The following is a 21280-nucleotide window of genomic DNA, read 5'->3' as shown; positions in this document are numbered from 1 at the left end:
CATCTGCCTTTGGCTGAGGGTGTGATCCTGGGGTCCTGGGATAGAGTCCTGCATCAGGCTCCCTGCTTCTCCCTCTGTGTATGTCTGTGCCTATGTTTCTGTTTGTCTCATGAATGAATGAATGAATGAATGAATGAATAAATAAATAAAATCTGTTAAAATATTTTTGGGTCATTTACAATTTTGATATATCTTGCCAAATTACTCTTTTCTCTGATTTGCCTACCAAAGTTTGGTTGTTGAGAACGTCCTTGAATAACTCAGCAAAGTGAACCTCTTGTCTCTATACTACAAAAACCTTTCTCAGTGTCTAATAATTATATATTAATAATATATATATATTAATACAAAATTATATGGGTGATGCATCCTTGTATATTGGTTGCTATTGGTGGTGATAGCATTACCTTACTTCTGTTGATTCTCTTGTTTTTTAGGGGCTGTTTGTTTTATGGCCCTCCTGGCACAGGTAAAACCTTGGTCGCCAGAGCATTAGCTAATGAGTGCAGTCAAGGAGACAAAAAGGTGGCATTTTTTATGCGAAAAGGAGCAGACTGTCTGAGCAAGTGGGTTGGTGAATCTGAAAGGCAACTTAGGCTTCTTTTTGATCAGGTAAGTGCAATCAGCTTATAAGAGAATATCTTCTTTAGAATATTTAATACATTTAGTCTAAATATAAACTGTTCACAAGGAGGTCTATTTCCTTCTAATCAGTATGTTTGATTTAGAATCAATAATTAAAATTGTATGCTTTAGATGTATTTATTAGCAGTTTAGTACTAATTTATGATGATTCATACAACATTTATTAAGGTGGTTAGTAGGCATATGTTAGGTGCTTTTGAGAACCCAGGGTATAACATACATATCATTGGGTTATAATCTAATTTAGGAAATAGAACAAGCATAAAAAGTTAAATGTCTGCAAGAAATCTCACAGAGCAGTGTATTATTTTATGTGCTGTAAAAATGCAGTAATGAATGCTGTTATTTATTTATTTATTTTAAAAAGATTTTATTTATTCATGAGAGAGAAGGAGACAAAGACATAGGTGGAGGGAGAAGCAGGCTCCCCCTGGGGAGCCCGATGCAGGACCTGATCCCAGGACTCCAGGATCACTAACTGAGCCAAAGACTGATGCTCAACCACTGAGCCTAAATAATAGGCACCCCTATTTATTTATTTTTTTAAGGTTGTGTTTATTTGAGAAAGAGAATGTGTATATTGGAGCGATGCAGAGGGAAAGAATCTCTAGCTATGTTGAGCACAGAACCTGACTCAGGGCTCAATCTGACAACGCTGAGGTCATGACCTGACTGAAACCGAGAGTCAGATGTTGAGTCAACTGACTGAGCCACCCAGGCGTCCCAGTAATGAATGCTTTTAAAAGGCAGGGTTAGGTGACTGATTATCATGTAGGCAATCTTCTTTTTTTTAAATTACAAAAAAAAAAAAAAAAAAAAAAAAATTACAATAACTTGAAAAATATTATTTCATAAGACTTAGTCCTGATATAAATTGACTCTTTGAGCTAGTGAAGGAATTCATTTACATTTGGCAATGAAATTTCTATTTCATAACATCTAAGAAAATCACATGAAATTTTTAAAAACTACCTTTAACAAGCAATCTTTGAGTAGCCATTATTTGAGTTCATGTGTATCAAAGTGTATCATAGCACTTTAAATATTATTTTTAGTTAGTATGAGAAACTACCATGTTCTAGATAATGGGAATAGAAAGAGGAATAGGGTAAGTTTTTTGCCTTCAAGGTATTCAGTGTCAATTGGGAAGTGAAACATAGGCAGCTTGCTTTAAGAAAATTTAGTAATAATTGAAAAATACAAATGGAGAACAATATTGGTAGGTGAAGGAAGAATTAGTTTGGGAGTGCTGATATATTGTCCAGTGACTTAAGTTTAATAAACTTTTGACAAGAGTTATATGCTTTTAGCCCCTTCATTCTTGGAATAGGAATGTCTCTTGGTTTCATTTGCAACTATAGCATAAATTAATGCCCTTTTAATTTTTTATTATTTTTTAAAAGATTTTATTTCCAAGATTTTTACTTATTCATTAGAGAGAGAGAGAGAGAGAGCACACAAGTAGGGAGAGGAGCAGTAGGAGAGGGAGAAGCAGACTCCCTGCTGAGCTGAGCAGGGAGCTGGACGCAGGAGTTGATCCCGGGACTGTGGGGTCATGACCTGAGCCGAAGGCATACACTTAATGGACAGAGCCACTCAGGTACCCCCAAACACTGGATGTTTAATGCATAGCATGTCAATAAGGGAGAAATGGCAAATTCATATCTGGTTTTTAGTAAGTTGACCTTCCTATGAACTAAGAGTTTGCTATAAGTAATTCTGAAACATGAATAGACTTACATTTGTAATCTAATTTTCTTATCTTAAATCAAATTAAGTTCTTGCTAGATTTAAGATTTAAGTGAAAAATGACAATTGTGAACGTAGTGGAGAAAACTCTTGAGAGTTTTTGTTTTTAATTTCAGAATAGAGAGTCTAGCTATGGAAGAAAAGATCCTCTGCATAAGATTACTTACTAGATTCTGCATTGCAACAAAATATCATAAGCAAATGCAAAAGATAAATGAGACCCTTTGCAGAAAAATATTTGCATTTTCTTTCACGGATAGAGTTTTAATTTTTAAAATAAATAGTTCCTTGAAATCACTAAGCCAAAGACCAGTGATCCAAAAGAAGATTTGGCAAAGGATATGAACGCAACTTTTATTAAAAAAGCAGTATAAATGAAACTTAAAGATCTGAAAAGTGCTCATTTTTATTGATAATAGAAATAAAAATTAAAATGAAAAAAGATTTTTGTCTTAAATGATTAGTCAAGACTGAGTTTTTTTTTTTTTTTTTAAAGATTTTATTTATTCATGAGAGAGAGAGAGAGAGAGAGAGAGAGAGAGGCAGAGACATAGGCAGGGGGAGGAGCAGACTCCATGCAGGGAGCCCAATGTGGGACTCGATCCTGGGACTCCAGGATCACGCCCTGGGCTGAAGGTGGCACTAAACTGCCGAGCCACCTGGGCTGCCCAAGACTGAGAAGTTTGATAATACTTTATTGCTGAGGTTTCTTAAATATTGCTGGTGAGAGGATAAATTATTAGATCAGTGGAAGGCAATTTGAAAATATCTGAATTAGAAATGACATTTCCCTTTTTAACAACTTTTAGAATTTATTACATTGATATGTTTATATGAAATGTTAAATGTACACAAATACTCAAGCATTGTTTTTTTTTTTTTTTAAGATTTCATTTTATTTATTCATGAGAGAGAGAAAGAGAGGCAGAGACACAGGGAGAGGGAAAAGCAGGCTCCATGCAAGGAGCATGATACGGGACTTGATCTTGGGAATCTGGGATCATGGTCTGAGCCAAAAGCAGATGCCCAACCGCTGAGCCACCCAGGCATCCCATCAAGCATTGTTGATAATAGGAGAAGATTGAAAATAGCCTGAATGTCCACAAATTGGAGAGTAGTTTAAATCATGGCATATCCATACATGAGGGCATTTTGTAGCTATCAAAAAAAAAACAAAGCAGATCTTCACGTACTTATTTGGAAGCTAATTAAAATACATTGTTACATAAATAGACTGTGTTGGTAAGAGCAGTATGTATACCATGTTTAAAATGCATCAAATAAAATAGTATGTTTAAAAGTACATTTTTTTGTATACATATGGAAGAATAAACACAACAGTAGTTGTCTACTGGGAGACATATTGTGGTTGGAGAGTGGATGGGTAAGGAGATTTCTTTTTTTTTTTAAGATTTTATTTATTTGTGAGAGACACAGAAAGAGGCAGAGACATAGGCAGAGGGAGAAGCAGGCTCCATGCAGGGAGCCGGACGTGGGACTCGATCCTAGGTCTCCAGGATCATGCCCTGGGTAGAAGGCAGTGCTAAACCGCTGAGCCACCCAGGCTGCCTGGAGATTTCATTTTTGTTGTATCTTTCTTATCTGCTGCATGTTGTACCATTTGCTTATATTACCTGTTAAGAAAATATGATAATGAAATGTAAAAGATGAAAACTAATATAAATTTATTTTCTTTTTATACTAGGCATATTTAATGAGACCTTCTATAATATTTTTTGATGAAATTGATGGATTAGCTCCAGTTCGCTCCAGCAGACAAGATCAGATCCACAGGTGATTTTCCTTAATCTGATTATATTGAGTTCTTTTCTCTCGATGACATAGTAGTTAGCCTTAGCCTTTGGATAAGTGCTAGGAGGCTTATAAAATGAACTGTGTCCTTGAGGAAGACTCTTTGCACTTAGCTCAGGAGTCAGCAAACTACTACCTGTTGGCCAGATGTAGTCTTTTTGCCTGTCTTGGCTTTTTCTGTAAAGTTTTATTGGAACATATCCTATATGTTCCAATATATTCTCATGAAAAATGGCTACTTCTGTGCTACAAGAGCAGAGTTGAATGAGTCATTGTGAGAGAAAGATTGTATGGCTTCTTGAAAGTTTAAATTTACTTTCAGTCCTTTTACAGAAAGTTGCCTAATCCTGATTTAGCATGTTTCTAAAATTTATCTGTGTTATGTATGAATATTTTGTTCTTTTTCATTTCTCACTACTAGTCCTTGGGATGGGAGGGAGGGACAAAGAGAGAATGAGGGAGGGAGCGTGTATGTATATACCACAATTTATTTATTTGTTAATCTGTCTGATGGAGATTTAGCTCACCTCTGTTTTTGGCTATTATGACAATGCTACTATGAATAATTACATACACATTTTTGTGTGGACATATGTTTTCATTTCTGTTACGTAGATAACTATGAGAGGAATGGCTAGATCCTTTGGTAAATGTATGTTTAAATTGATACTGTTTTCTGAGTGATTGTAATATTTTATTTTTATTTTTTTTTTATGTTTTTACCTGTAATGTATGAGAATTTGGGTTCTCTTCATCTTTGCCAATGTTTGGTATCGCTGTTCTTGTTAACTAGCCATTCTAGTGGGTGTGTAGTAGTGGATTAATTTGCATTTTCCTGATGACTAATAATACGAATATCTTAGTATGTGCTTATTGCCCATTTAAATACTTCCTGTTGTTAAATATCTTAAAATCTCCCCCCTGCTTTTTATTTTTAAATTTTATTTATTTATTTTAAAGATTTTATTTATTCACAAGAGACACAAAAGAGAGAGAGGCAGAGACATAGGCAGAGACATAGGCATAGGGAGGAGAAGCAGGCTCCATTCAGGGAGCCCCATGCGGGACCTGATCCCGGGACTCCAAAATTATGCCCTGAGCTGAAGGCACATGCTCAATCACTGAGCCACCCAGGTGTCCCTTCTCCCTGATTTTTAAAAAAGAGATTGGATCATATGTCTTATTGTATTATACAACTTATGTATTCACAAGTCAAGCCTTTTATTGGAGCTACGTTTTGAAAACTTTTCTACTAGTCCTCCTCTTTTTTGTTTGCATAACTATGATTTAAGAAAAAAATTATTTATTTTAAAAAAATTATTTGAGAGAGAGTGCGCATGAGCAGGGAGAGCAGGAGAGGAAGAAGCAGGCTCCCCATTGAGCAGGGAGCCTGATGTGGGGCTCAGTACTGAGACTCCAGGATCTTGACCTGACCCAAAGGTAGATGCTTAACCGACTGAACCACCCAGGTGCCCCCTTAACTATGATTATTGAAAAGCACAAGATTTTAGTCTTTGTGAAGCCCATTATATAAATTTATTTGTATATATATTTTTTGCGTCTTGATAATAATTGCCTTAACCAGTTTGTCAACAATTCTGTTTTCTTCTAAGATGTTAATAGTTTTAGCTCTTAGAATTTGGTCAATGATATTCTTTAAAGATTTTGTTTTTTAAAAATATTTATTTCAGAGAGTGAGAGATCAAGGGAACACAAACAGAAGGAGGGGCAGAGGGAGAGAGAAGCAGGCTCCTTCCTCACTGAGCAAGGAGCCTAATGTGGGGTTCCATCTCAGGACCCTGGGATCATGACCTGGGTGTAAGACAGGTTCTTAACTGACTGAGCTATCCAGGCACCCCAGGGTTTATTTATTTTAGAAAGAGATAGTGTGTGCGGGTGGGTAGGCACTTGAGTGGGAGGAGGGGCAGAGGGAGAGAGGACTTTACACAGAGTGGACTTTACACAGTGCCTAGCCAGTCAGGACTTGATCCCATGATCCTGAAATCATGACCTAAATGGAAATCAAGAGTTGACTGCTTAACTGACTTTGCTATTCAGGCACCTCTAGGGTGTTTTTAAAATAATGTATAGTTGGGTGTTGTTTTCCTATTGGACACCCTCTTTTTTGTTTTTTTAAAGATTTTATTTATTTATTCATGAGAGACACAAAGAGGAGGCAGAGACATAGGCAGAGGGAGAAGTAGGCTCTGTGGGGAGCCCGATGTGAGACTTGATCCTGGGACCCTCATGCTGAGCCTAAGGCTCAACCACTGAGCCACCAGTTGTCCTTGGACATGTATTTAGATTGTTTCCAGTTGGGGTATTATGAATAATGCTGCTTTGAACTTTCATGTCTTTGTGTGCATATATATTTTTATCTCTCTTGGGTAGATACTTAGGAGTTGATTTACTGCACTGTATAGTACTTTTATGCTTAACTTTTTGAGAAACTGCTTATATTTTCTCTAGGAATAGTATTCGAGTTTTATACTTTTTTTTCCTTTCAATATTTAAATATGTTGGTCTGTCATTTTGTTTCAGTAAGGACTTCTATTGTCATATATCTTTATCCTCTGACTGTTTTTAATTTTTACTTTCTGCTTTATTGCTGGTTTTGTGCAATTTGTTTAATGATATTCCTTGATAGAGTTTTCTCCATTTTTTTTTCCGTCATTCTTGAATTGAGCTGCTTAAATCTGTGGGAACTGGCAATATTCCTGGTTCTTTGTGGGTATAAAATACGGTTACTTCTATTCCTTCTGGGTGTTTTTTTCCCCTGACCTCTGATTAATTTCCTCATATGCATGTAGAGTTTAGCTGAAGCTTTGAGGGGCCCTGTGAGTATTTCCTAAGTTCTCTCTCTGTGCAGTCCTCTCTTCTCTGGTACTCTTTCTGGTGAACTCTATGTCCTCTTGGTGTCCTTAGAATCTGAGCTGTCTTCCATGCAGTATCTGCTGATTCCCACAAGGATTCCATGTCCCCTACTTTGCAGCCTGGAAGTAGAAAGCCATTAATTGAATCATTGTTACCATACTTTATAATATGTGGTTTCCCTTGCTGCTTTGAATATTTGCTTCTATAACTTTTTTTGTGTTGTTGTTGTTTTTAAGTAGATTCCATGCCAGGTGGAGCCCAGTGTGGGGCTCAAACTCATGACCCTGAGATCAGGTGTTGGTTTCCTAACTGACTGAGCCACCCAGCAGGCACCCTTATAGCTTTGGTTTTTAACAGCTTAGCTATGATATGCTTCAGTATGGGCTTTGTCTTTATCCTGATTTGTGTTTATCATGTATTGCCAAATTTGTCTTTTTTTAATCTTTTTCTCTCTCCATCTGAGGTAATACTTTTTATTTATCTTTTATTTAAGTCCTTTTATTTTATTTTATCTTTTATTTTAGTCCTTACTTACTTTTTCCTTTGTCATGTCCATTTTGCTCTTTTGTCAGCCAACACATTTTTTGTCCCAGAAACTATATTTTTCAGTTTTGGAACTTACATTTGACTTTTTTTTTTCTTCTTTTTTAGGGAGAGAGCAAATGTGTGCACATGGGTATGTGTAGGGGAGGGAAGAGGCAGAGGGGGAGAGAGAGAATCTTAAGTAGACTCCACTCAGAGTGGGGAGCCTGATGTGGGGCTCAGTCTCACAACTCATGAGATCATGACCTTAGCTGAAATCAACAGTCAGATGCTTAACTGACTGAGCCACCTAGGTGCTCCTTGATTCTTTTTCATTATTTATATTTTTTCCAGTGTGATTTTCATTTAAACGTTTTGTTTTACTTCATCCAGATTAATAATAGTTTTAAAATCCTCTTTGTTAGGGGCACCTGGGTGGCACAGTTGGTTCAGCATTTGAGTCTTGATTTTGGCTTGGGTCATGAACTCAGGGTCGTTAGATTGAACCCTGTGTTGGGTCTGTGCCCAGTGCAGAGTTGGCTTGGGACTCTCTCTCCCTCTGCTACCCCCCACCCTCTTGTTCTTTCTCTCTAAAATCAAAACAAACTATCAAACCTTCTTGTGTTAGCTTAATTTATTTTTTATCTTTTAGTTTTTTTAAGATTTTATTTATTCATGAGAAAGACTGAGAGAGAGAGCCAGAGACACAGGCAGAGAGAAGCAGCCTCCATGCAGGGAGCCCGATGTGGGACTCGATCCCAGGACTCCAGGATCATGCCCTGGGCCAAAGGGAAGCGCTCAACTGCTGAGCCACCCAGGCGTCCCTTGTGTTAGCTTTAACGTCTAGTTTCATCTCATTGTTATGCCTGCTTGATTTTCTTTTCTTTTGAAGACATGTTCTGTTGTTTTGGTTCTTCATTTGTTGGGCAAATTTGTATTGCATCCTGAATATTATTATTATTATTAATTTTTTTTTTTTTGCATCCTGAATATTATTAATGTTAGTTTCTGAAAGCTCTGGATTTTATTATTTTTCTTTTATGGGTAGTATTTCCTATGTTTTACAGATAATTTTCTGTTTTAGGCTTGGACTACAGACTGTTTTTTGCCTGGCAGCTTTGGTCTCCTTTCAAATCTTTTTTCTTTGCGGGTTTCTTGGTTCTGTGCCTTTGTTGTTAGGGGTCATTCAGATTTAGGGGTTAGGGGTAGTTAGATTTTTGGGAATGTCTTTACTGACTCTTGCCCTTGTGGGACCCCCCCCCCCCCCCCCACATTCTTTAGTGTTAAAGATCAGCCTTCTCTTTTCTGAACTCTCAGGCTGGAAAGTTAAGGGATTTTCCTTAACATAATCTTCTTTACTTACCTCACTGTAGTTAGCCCCATGCAGAAAAGCCAGAGAGAGGGGAACTTGATTTCTCTATGTTCTTTCCTCTAGTTGACTATGAATTTCCAGTAGAGTCTGTGTATCTCTGTTTACTCATCAGCTCCTTTAAGTATATGCATGTGTATTATTACATACGCATTACATAGGCAATACGTATTATTACATACATGTTTTATAGTTATTTTCTGAAGCAGAGGAACGGGTTATCTGACAGGGTCTTCATCAAACTTGGGGGGAGCCTTTGAATACCAAATATGCAGGTTTTGATCTCTACAGTAATTAAAACATACTGTAATTTCTAAAATGTTGGTTGTTAGTGGTGAGGAATAATAAAAAAAAATCCAAATGCAATCAAGAAGAGGAGGAGAATCATAGAACTAGTGGGAGAAGCAGCACAAATACAATTGTAGATTTAAATCCAGATATATAAAAAAATGATATGGAATGTAAACAGACTAAATTTTTAAAAAATTATTTATTTTATTTATTTATTTATTTATTTTTTTATTTTTATTTATGATAGTCACAGAGAGAGAGAGGCAGAGACATAGGCAGAGGGAGAAGCAGGCTCCATGCACCGGGAGCCCGATGTGGGATTCGATCCCGGGTCTCCAGGATCGCGCCCTGGGCCAAAGGCAGGTGCCAAACCGCTGCGCCACCCAGGGATCCCCAAAATTATTTATTTTAAAGAGAGAAAGTATACATGTGCACATGTGACCGGGGGTGGGGTGGCATTGGTGGTGGGGGTGAGGAGCAGAGGGAGGAGTGAGTGAATCCTTAAGCAGACTCCCCACTGGATATGGAGACTAATGTGGGGCTTGATCACAGGATCCTGAGATCATGACCTGAGATGAGATCAAGAGTCGGCTGCTTAACCAACTGAACTGCCCAGATGCCCCAGACTAAATGTTCTTTTTTTTTTTTTTTTTTTTTTTTTTTAAGATTTAAAGATTTTAAAATTTATTTTGGAGAGGAAGAAAGAGTGTGTGGGTGAAGAGGCAGAGGGAGAGAATCTTCAAGCAGACTTTCTGCTGAGTAGAGAGCCTGACTCAGGGCTCAATCTCATGACTAATGAGGTTGTGACCTGAGTTGAAACCGAGAGTTGGAGGCTTAACCAGCTGAGCCACCCATGCTCCCCTAGATGTTCTTTTTAATTGACAAAGATCGTCATACTGGGGAAAAACCAAATATGACAACACTTTGTGTATAAGAGTCACATTATGTATAAGGATATAGAAACATTCCAAGTAAAATGGTAGGAAAAGGCATGCAAAATCTTAGCCACAAATATTTATAGCAGTTTTATTCATAATAGCCAAAATATGGAAATAATCCATATGTCCATCAACTGTTGAGTGGATAAACAGAACGAGTTATATCCATATGATTTAGCCCTAAAAAGAAATGAAATTATGGCACATGCTACATGGGTCTACCTTGTGCAGGTACATTTAACATGGATGAAGCTCAGAGACTTAATGCTAAATAAAGTAATTCATATACAAAAGGTTACATGTTATGTAGTATTTTACTTATTTAAAGATATTTATTTATTTATTAGAGCAAATGGGTGTATGAACTGGGGGAAGGGCAAAAGGAGAGAGAGAATCCCAGGCAGACATGGGGCTTGATCTCATGGCCCTGAGATCATAATCTGAGCTGAAATTAAGGGTCAGATGCTTAACTGACTGAGCCACCAAGTGCTCCATACTATTTTATTTATATAAAATGTCCATAACAGTCATTCATAAAATGCATGACAATATGCCAACTAAATACTAACGGTATACTGCTGTAGCTGTATTAATATAAGACAAAATAGACTGTGAAGCAGAAAGCATTTTTATACATATGGAGAGGGTCAAATTATAATGACAAAAGCTTCAATTTATTAGAAGATATAACAATTTAGAATTTTTAATTCCCTAATAACTGTGTTTCAAATTGTATAAAACAAAAATTGACAGAACTGCAGTCAAATTGATAATCATTGTGAGAGATATTATATGCCTCTCAGTAATTAAAATACCTAAATGAGCAAAAAAATAAATTAATGCACTATGATTATTTGAACAACCCTATTTTATGATCTACTGGGTATACATATCTAAGATAAATTTAGAACGAACACTTTTCAGACATTCACAGGATTTACAAAATTTGTTCATATATCGTGGCTTAAATCATAACTAATTTCCAAAGCTTAGTAATACACAAAATACACGAAACAACAAAAAGATAAGCAGAGAATTTTTTTCCTGTTAAGTATTCTAATTCTGTGTTACTAATAAACCAAAAATAGCAAACAATATATGAACTGCAAGGAAAGACATACAGATATCAAGAAATCAAAAAGTTGCTTTTTTGAAAAAAAGTAACAAAATTAACAAACATCTGGCATGATTGGTTATGACAAAAAGAAGACCCTGAGAAGCAGTATTAGGCATGCAAAATGTGACATATCAGATTATTTAAATGTTAAAGGTTAAGAGAATAAAGGCCTGAACTTAAGATAATATATAGAACTTATGAAACAGGAAAAAAATAACAGGAAAATCTTAATGACTTATATGTGAATGTTTATAATTTTTTCCTAGTAGTCCCAAATTGGGAACAATCCAAATGGCCATCAGAATGTGAATCAATAAACAAATTGAGGCATATCCATATAATGGAATATTGCTTAGGCATAAAAAGGAACAGACTGTTAGTAAAGCAACAGCGTGGTAAACGTTAAAATAATTATGTTGAATGGAAGAATCCAGAAAAAAAAAAAAGTACTGTATGATCCTATACGTATAAGATTTTATTTTTTTTAAGATTTTAAAATTTATTCATGAGAGACAGAGAGAGGGAGAGAGAGAGACACAGAGACAGAGGCAGAGGGAGAAGCAGGCTCCATGAAGGGAGTCTGATGTGGGACTCAATCCCAAGTCTCCAGAATCATGCCCTGGGCTGAAGGCTGCGCTAAACCACTGCGCCACCCGGGCTGCCCACGTATGAGATTTTAGAAAATGAAGGCTAATCTGTAGTGACAGACTATATAGATCACGGTTGCCTGGGGATTGGAAGAGGTCAAGGAGAAGCCGTAGGGATGGATTACAAAGGAATATGAGGAAGAGTGTGATGGATACGTTACTTATTTTGTTAGTGATGGTAGTTTCACATGTGTATACACACTTCAAAACTTACCCCATTGTGTTCAGTGTATTGTATGTGAAGTTTATCTTCAAAAGGCTTAAACTTGTTTAGAACAGTATGAGAAAGTTAATTGGAATCCAATTTCACTTGTGAATGTGGATATAAAACTAAACAAACTAGTAACATGTGACTTCAGGATATAAAAAAGCTAATGGACCAAATTGATCGTATTTCACATATACAAGGTTTGATTAATATTAGAAAAATAAAAAATTCATCCCATCATATTAATGAAAAATCATATAATCATCTTAGATGTGGAAGAAATGGATGCAATTTAATATTTGTTTTTGAAAAAAAAAATATTTGTTTTTGATAAGGTCACACATCTCAGAATGAGGAATATGAGATATCTCTAAGAACCTATTACAAATATACATAATGTTAACAAATGAAAACTTTTAATATAAGGAGTTATAAGCATGGCTGTGAACACTTCTGATCAACACCATACATAGATCCCAGTCACTGTAGTCTGACGAGACAAAATAATACAAGGTGTGTATAATGGAGAGGAATAAACAATACCATTATTATTTATAGATGAGGGATCCCTGGGTGGCGCAGCAGTTTGGCACCTGCCTTTGGCCCAGGGTGCGATCCTGGAGACCCGGGATCGAATCCCACATCGGGCTCCCGGTGCATGGAGCCTGCTTCTCCCTCTGCCTATGTCTCTGTCGATCTCTCTCTCTTTCTCTCTGACTTTCATAAAAAAGAAATTATTTATAGATGATATAATTATGCCTGTAGAAATTCCAAAGCAGTCTGTATGTAGATTTAGATATAGTAATGAGTATCTAGCAAGGTTAAACCAACCATTGTAGAGAATTTTGCCTTTCTGTGTACCAGTTTTCTGCATAAAAATGTAAAATTATTATTTATAAACTCATTAGGAAATAAGAAAACTAGGAATAAATTAAGTTCCATGTACGTCTTTGGAGAAAAGAATAAAAATTCAGAAACATTAAAGGAGGATTAAATAAATGGAGAGAAATAATCCTGTACAGGGCTTGGAAGACTTCATATTTATAAGTTTTTGTTCTTCCATATTTATCAATAGATTCAGTATAATTCTATTCAAAATCACAACTTGTTTTGGGGTAGAATTTGATAAGACAGTTCTGGAATTTATATGGAAATAAGGATTGAGAACAGTGGAGAAAGAAAAAGAACAGTGGAGACTTAGGAAAAACAAGGTGGGAGTACTTGCTCTACTGGTTATTAAGGCCTCTTAAGGTTAAGATAATTTGATGTTGATGGAAGACTAAACAGACAAATGGAACAGAGTGCAGAGCAATATAAAAATCTACACATATATATGGATGGATGCTTGATTTGTAATAAAAGAGTCAATGCAGTGCTGTTAGCAAAGGATGACCTTTTTAATAAATAATGCTGGCAGAATTGGGTATCTGGTGAAAAATAAGACTGGATCCTTAACACCATATGAAACAATTCCAGTTGATTTTATTTTATTTTAGTTGAAGGTAATACAGATGCTTTTAGAAGATAATGTAAGAGACAGGGCTAGGACAGGCAACCAGGCTTCAAATATAATATTAATATTGTATTAAATATTAATTATATTAATAATATAATATAATATTAAGTAGTTTGGACTTTGAGTGTAATAAGGGTTACTAAAGGATTTCGATCCAGGGGCTGGTGTTTGATCTTTCTGAAGAAGACAGCTTTTGGTAGAATCTCAGCTAGGTGGTAATTCTGTTTCTGGTTGTGTTTGAGGCTTTGTTTTCTGAAAACCCTTGTAGAAAATACTTAAAAATGCTGATAAATGTATGTATTTTTAAGATTTATTTATTTATTTGAGAGGGTGGGGGAGGGCAATGGGAGAAGGAGACCGTCTCTCAAGCAGACTCCCCACTAAGCTTGGAGCTTGATGCAGGGCTCGATTTCAGGACCCTGAAGTTATAACCTAAGCTGAAATCAAGAATTGGATGCTTTATTGACTGAGCCACCCAGTTACCCCAAAAATGCTGATAAATCTGAACAAACACTTGAAATACCTAAGGAGAAATTGGAGTTTAAATACAAATTAATACTTAGGGATACTTACTTTGCACCTATTATATCTGAAATGAGACACTTAGATAATTATATTTCACTTATTTAATTAGAAAAGAGCAAGCACAAATCCACTCTATGCATGTACACTGTGTCTCTAGCATTTTGGTTCCGTTTATAGTTTTTAGAAATATAACAGTTTGTTCGGGAGTGAGAATGATTTCTTTAACTTATTGAGCATTTTGGGGAAGTTATTTTAGGTAGATGTTAGCAGTAAGAATAAAAGGATAGAAGTGAGAACAGTTGGAAAACAGTAGGAAGACCTTTGTTACTAGAACTACAGTTTTTGTTATAATTAGACATGCAACATTTTTATTCAGAAATGTTTAAGTAATAGTTTCAAAAGCTAAAATATGCACAAAATGATTTTGATTGAACTTAGTTAAAATAGTAGCTATTCTAAAGAAATCATCCAAAAGTATAACAATAATGCAAATGTAATTCTTTAGGAACTCTAAACATCATATAAATTGCCAGACATAAACCTCCTCAAGATTGCTGTCATTTAAAAACAGACTTTAATATTTCTCTAAAAAAATTTTTTTTTTACTTTTTAATTTTATTTTTTTTCTAAATTTTTTTTAAAATTAATTTTAAGTAATTTCTACACCCATTGTAGGGCTCAGACTCATGATCTGGAGATCAAGAGTCACACACTCTACTGACTGAGCCAGCCATGTGCTATAATTTTAAAAACAACTTTATTGAGATACTGTTCATATATCATACAGTTCAGTCATTTAAATTATATGTTCAGTGGCTTTCAGTATATTTCCAGAGTTGTGTAACCATCACCATAATAAATTATAGAACATTTTCATCTCCCCAGCAAGAAAGCTTCAAACCTTTATCCATCTCTCTCCAACCTCCTCTTCAACTCCTTCCTACCCTCAAACCCTAGGCAACCCCTAATATACATTGTGTTTGTATAGATTTGCCTATTGGGTGCTTCATATAAATGGAATCATACAGTATGAGGACTTTTGTGACTGGCTTTTTTTTCCAGTTAGTCCCAATGTTTTTAAGGTTCATCTGCATTAATAGCATTTATCAGTACTTCATTTGTATTTTTTGATAAATAATATTTCATTGTATGGTTATACTACATTTTATTTATCCATTCATCAGTTGTTGGACATTTGAGTTGCTTCTACTTCTTGTAGAAGTAGAATATGAATGAATGAATAAAGCTACTATGGACATTGTGTACAAATCTTTTATGGACATTGCTGGATCATATGGCAACTCTGTGTTTAATAATCGAAGGAACGTGTACAAGTCCTTTATGGATATTGCTGGATCATATGGTAACTCAGTGTTTAATAATCGAAGGAACTATCGGACTATTTTCCAAAGAAGTACACCATTTTACATTCCCATCAAGCAGTGTTTGAATGTTCCCATTTCTCTACAGCCTTGTCAACAACACTTATTATTATCTGTCTTTTTGATTATCATCCTAGTGGGTTTAAAGTGGTAACTCATTTGGTTTTGATTTGGATATCCCTGATGCTGGGGCCCTCTTTTATATCTTTTTTGGAGAAATGTCTTTCAAAATTTTTGCCTATTTTTAAGTTGAGTTAATTTCTTTTTTATTGTTGAGTAGTAATTGTTCTTTGTATATTCTAGACCCTAGACCCTTATTAGATAGATATATGATTTGCAAATATTTTCTCCTGTTCTTTAGATGCCTTTTTACTTTTCTTGATAGTGCCCTTTGAAGCAGAAAAATTGTTAATTTTGATGAAGTCCTTATCTCTTGTTTCTGTGCTTTAAGTATCTATTAATGTATCATTTGAATACTTTCAAAAATGATTTCTGTTCATTACTTTGCATTAAGATTTATTAGTTCTATAATTTTAGTAGCATTTAAGACCAATAAAGTTTAGTATGAGCAGCAGTTTTTATAATTTTTTTCCTTTCCTTTTTTTAATTTAAAATTTTGTCTGAAACTTTTGTTACAGCTCCATAGTGTCAACCCTCCTTGCTCTTATGGATGGATTAGATAATAGGGGTGAAATTGTTGTTATTGGTGCTACAAACAGACTTGATTCTATCGATCCTGCTCTTAGGAGACCGGGTCGTTTTGACAGAGAATTCCTTTTCAACCTGCCTGATCAAAAGGTAAAAGTTTCTGTTTTTAATGTATTAAGATTTATTTGTGATCCAGTTATGAAGCATATGTGAACTTTGAGAGTGGTGTTTTATGAATTTTCATTTTAAGAATTTTGTACTAATGGGATATCTTCGTAAGTCTCAAAAACTTGAATAATTCAGTCCTTTTCTATTTCTTTTTAATTTTTATTTATTTATGATAGTCACAGAGAGAGAGAGAGGCAGAGACATAGGCAGAGGGAGAAGAAGGCTCCATGCACCGGGAGCCCGACGTGGGATTCGATCCCGGGTCTCCAGGATCGCGCCCTGGGCCAAAGACAGGCGCTAAACCGCTGCGCCACCCAGGGATACCTCAGTCCTTTTCTATTAACAATTGTTACAACATTTATGACTTTTAGGAAGAGGAAAACCCTTGATTAGGTTACTAAAATGCTTACTTATTCTTTCTTTAGTTCTCCAGATTGTAGTAATTATCTTGAATGACTGGTTATATGTCTCCAGTTAGCCAAGGGAGCTGTGTTCCCATAAAAATAATGTTTTTAGAGTATTAACGAGTTTATGAATGTGAACCCAATGTGCAAATTTTCACAGAAATGACCATAACATCATATTTAACTAAAAACAGCAACAGTTACTCATTATAGTATATTTTTAAGAATGTATAATTAAAACAGGGCAATGTATAATCATTGTGTAAAATACTATTTAATATTTTATACATTTTTCCCCTAACTCTGCTCAAAATCTTTTTTAAGAATTATTTATTTATTTATTCAGGAGAGATACAGGCAGAGGGAGAAGCAGCCTCCTTGCAGGGAGCCCGATGTGGGACTCAATTCCAGGACCCCAGGCTCATGTGTCCCCTGCTTAAAATTTTTATTGTTGTTCTTGGTTTGACCAATTTAATCATAATCTCTTCACTGAGAAATCAAGTTTGAAAGGGGAGAGATATATGTAGAGAAGATACTTTGGCAATATTTTTATGTAATTTACTATTTAATATAAGCCTAATGAAAACACTTAAAACGTATACCTATACAAATATAACCTAAAGAAAGAAGATACTATTTTTGAATATATAATATATACTCATTTAATTATCATATATATTTGATTTTAGATCTCCACGTAAAATGCGTGGTTACATACATAGATGTGAAAGGCTGTGATTAGGACTGTATAAAACTATAAGGAAATGAAGACAATGGTGCTGTGTAGAGCAGTTATTAATACTTCAGTCTGAAATCAATCTGTACAGCCACTAGTGTTGTCTCAGTTTTGGATTGACTGTCTAACATAGAGGTTTTAATTTGGTACTGAATTTACCTGACTTTGTCAGGATAAGAAACATGGTATACACAGCATCATTTTCATTACCCAAGTATAGCTTTCCAGGGCTGTATTAAAGTGTAGAGGTGGGGATCCCTGGGTGGCGCAGCGGTTTGGTGCCTGCCTTTGGCCCAGGGCGCGATCCTGGAGACACGGGATCGAATCCCACGTCAGGCTCCCGGAGCATGGAGCCTGCTTCTCCCTCTGCCTATGTCTCTGCCTCTCTCTCTCTCTCTCTGTGACTATCATAAATAAATAAAAATTAAAAAAAAAAAGTTAAAAAAAAAGTGTAGAGGTATGCTTAGTTGTAAGAGACAAGACTGAAGTGAGAGCAGTCTATTTCAGTATGGGGAAGCATGAGCTCTCTTGTTTGGGACATCTTACAGTCCAAGCACATCTTTTAGACTCTAGCGTACATGGAGAATGTGTTTAGGTTTTTGTTATTTTTTGTTTTTGTTTTTGAGTAAAGTGATAAAAGTTTATTGAGCAAAGATACAGAGAAAGCTCTCAGGAGTGAGAGGGGGTCCCGACACGGTTGCCCTGTGTTTTAGTCTAAGAGACATAGCCTGTGTTCATTTTGACACAGAAAAGCCATTATCTCAATTAACCAATTGTCTTCTAGTCATGTGGCCCTTAGTCATGTATGTTAAGTATAGTCCTCACAATTCAGGTACTGCCCACACAAATCAGAGATTTAACAATAAACAAGGCCTAGATCAGCATTGTCCAATTGAATTTTCTGTAATGATGGAAATATTCTGTATTTGCATTGAGCAAGATCCAGCATAGTAGCCACTAACCACATATGGCTATTGAGGTCTTGAAATGTCACTAGTGTGATAATGAACTGAATTTTAAATGTTCTTAAATATTTACATGAAAGAGGGCTCCTGGGTGGCTCAGTTGGGTAAGCATCAGCCTTCAGCTCAGGTCATGATCTCAGGGTCCTGGGATTGAGTCCTGCATTGGGCTCTCTGCTCAGCGGGGAATCTACTCTCCCCTGCTGTGTCTCTCTCCCACTCTCTCAAATAAATAAAATCTTAAAAAATTTTAAGTAAAATAGCATTATGTGGCTAGTGGTTTATTACATTGTACAGCATAGATCTTGACATGATTTTCCATGTGAATTTTAACTTTCTACATTTCAAGGAAATTGTGCTTTGAAACTTAAACCTAAGGTCATTTTTCTTGGTCTGTGTCTGTGGAACAGGCTTGGACTGTTTTTTTTTTTTTTTTTTCTTAGATAAAGTCCTGAGATTACAAGATTAGTTGAGATTATCAAATCCTCTGTCCTAAGAAACAGTTAGTGAGGTAAATCCACATAAGAGTGGATTCTGGAAGCCAAATGAAGAAAGTGTATTGATGAAGAGGGTGTGACTAACTTTTTCAGATGTTGTTCAGTTAAGTCAGATGAGGACAGTAAATGGGCCATTATATTTAGCATTATGTAGGTTATCAGTGAACCTAGATGGGAGAAAGGTGAATTAGTAGTGGGTGCAAAAAAACTTGACAAGTATGGTTAGTTTAAGAGAGAACAGGATGGGAGGAATTGGAGACAGAGAATGAAAGTAAGTTTTTCAGAGAGTTTTGTTGCAAAAGGAAGCAAAAAATTGAGGTGATAGATGTTGAGGGAATTGGAGGCAAGAGAATCTGTGATTTTTAAGCTGAGACATAAAGCCAATAGAGGAGGAAATTTTGGTGATGAAATTGAGAAAGAATTATCATAGCGTGTCCTAATAGGGAAGAGGAGCTGTAGTATTTATTGTATGAGTGGTGAGAATGACTTTAGATAGGAATTGGATAGTTTGTCTGTGATACTAGGAAGAAGAATATTATGGGTACAAATGCAGACAGGTGGACAGATTTGGGGTGGAGCGTCTCTGGAACTTATCTTTTGACTGCTTCAGTTTTCTTGGTGAATGAGGAAACAAGGTGTGAATGAGAAACTAACTGTGAAAACAAAGAAACTGAACGAGTCTACTGGGAGATAGACCTAATGAATGACCTAGGGAGCATTAAAGGTAGCAGTAAGGATCCATTTAGGACATTAATTTAAAGTGATACCTGTTAGTGTTTCATATTAGTCCTGTAGTTTGGACCATGGAACATCATGACTCCTGCCGTTTGACCAAATAAAAGTAAAAAAAAGAAAAAAAAGTAGGGGGCCCTGGGTGGCTCAGTTGAGTACCTACCTGCCTTCAGCTCAGGTCATGATCCCAGGGTCCTGGAATCAAGACCTGAGTGAGGCTCCCTGCTCAGTGGGGAGCCCGCTTCTCCCTCTCCCTCTCCCTCTCCTTCTGCCACTCCTCCCTTTTTGTGCTCTCACGTTCTCTCTCTCTCTCTCTCTCCTCTCTCTCAAATAAGTAAAATCTTACAAAAAAAAGTAAAAGCAAATTTTAGTTAACTCTATTAGCATAAAATAGCACACACCTTCTTGAATTAGTGATGCTTTTTAGTTTCTTTTGTTACTTTTCCTTTATTATGATCAACACTTAATGATTATTATTAAAAGTGTTATGTGTGTATTTATGAATCCTGAAAAATGAGGAACTTGAATTTGTCTCTGAATCTTAATAGTAGAGGAAGCTACTTTCTTTTAGGGGAAGGCATAGAACTTATTCTGTTATTCTGCCATATAGAAGAAAGTACATAATGAAGCATTTCTGATTTAAGTACTTTCTTCTTCTGAGTTATTCTTCTTTTTCTTCTTTTTATGATAAAGAAGGGAGACTGATTATATAGGGAAAGAGCAGGGCACTAAATGTTTTAGAGACCTGGCAATAACTTTGATCTTAAGTAATTAATTTTATTTCTCTAAACCTTTACTTATTTTTACTTATTTTACTTATTTTTAAAATGACAGGATAAGAATAGATCTTTTTTGAGATATCTTCCAGCCTGCTTTTTTTGTTGTTGTTGTTTTCCTAATTCTGTAGGGTCTTCTACAAGTGGTGCTTGTGCTGCTAATGAGGTCAAATAGATTCTTAATGTTTTCTTGTAGAGAATAGAAGCTCTCAGGATATCTTTTTTGACCTTGATTTTATACATTTTAAATATACAGGCAAGTACTTCAAGTTGGAAGAAAATAAGTGTCATATCATTGCTTTATTTCTGGTAGCTGAACACCTAACTTAGAACCTGGAATTAGAGCAATAGCTATTGATACCAGATTTTATCAACTTTTTTTAAAAAATTTTTTTATTTATTTATGATAGTCACACAGAGAGAGAGAGAGGCAGAGACATAGGCAGAGGGAGAAGCAGGCTCCATGTACTGGGAGCCCGACGTGGGATTCGATCCCGGGTCTCCAGGATCGCGCCCTGGGCCAAAGGCAGGCGCTAAACCACTGCGCCACCCAGGGATCCCAGATTTTATCAACTTTTTGAGCATAGTTTTATCTTTATGACTTTGGAGTTCTTTATGTTTTTGTCCTGGACCCCCAAATTTCTCATCAAGCCACTAAAATTATCATCTTGGTTATAACTTTTTCTTTTCTTTTTTTAAAGATTTAATTTATTCATGAGAGAGAGAGAGACAGAGACAGAGACACAGAGGAGAAGCAGGCTC

At 35.9% G+C, this 21280-nt stretch overlaps 1 protein-coding gene and 1 long non-coding RNA gene across 4 annotated transcripts in view; one reads left to right on the top strand and one right to left on the bottom strand.

Annotated features, from left to right (window-relative positions):
* Positions 1-9098, bottom strand: part of LOC125752736 (uncharacterized) — a 38861-nt gene extending 29763 nt beyond the window's left edge. Inside the window, exon 1 of the long non-coding RNA XR_007402885.1 lies at positions 8966-9098. This is a non-coding gene — a long non-coding RNA (uncharacterized LOC125752736). The remainder of the gene's footprint in view (positions 1-8965) is intronic.
* ATAD2B (ATPase family AAA domain containing 2B) overlaps positions 1-21280 on the top strand; it is a 158627-nt gene that overhangs the window by 57795 nt on the left and 79552 nt on the right. For all 3 annotated transcript variants that reach the window (XM_049095411.1, XM_025454544.3, XM_025454543.3), the window contains 3 exons: positions 438-612; positions 4100-4188; positions 16234-16393. In XM_049095411.1, the coding sequence (XP_048951368.1) occupies positions 438-612; positions 4100-4188; positions 16234-16393 (424 nt within the window). The remainder of the gene's footprint in view (positions 1-437; positions 613-4099; positions 4189-16233; positions 16394-21280) is intronic.

This window comes from Canis lupus, chromosome 17, assembly GCF_003254725.2.
Source record: "Canis lupus dingo isolate Sandy chromosome 17, ASM325472v2, whole genome shotgun sequence".
NCBI classification, from domain to species: Eukaryota; Metazoa; Chordata; class Mammalia; order Carnivora; family Canidae; genus Canis; species Canis lupus.
Note: the sequence above shows the minus strand (reverse complement) of the source record. Positions and strands in the feature narration are given on the sequence as shown.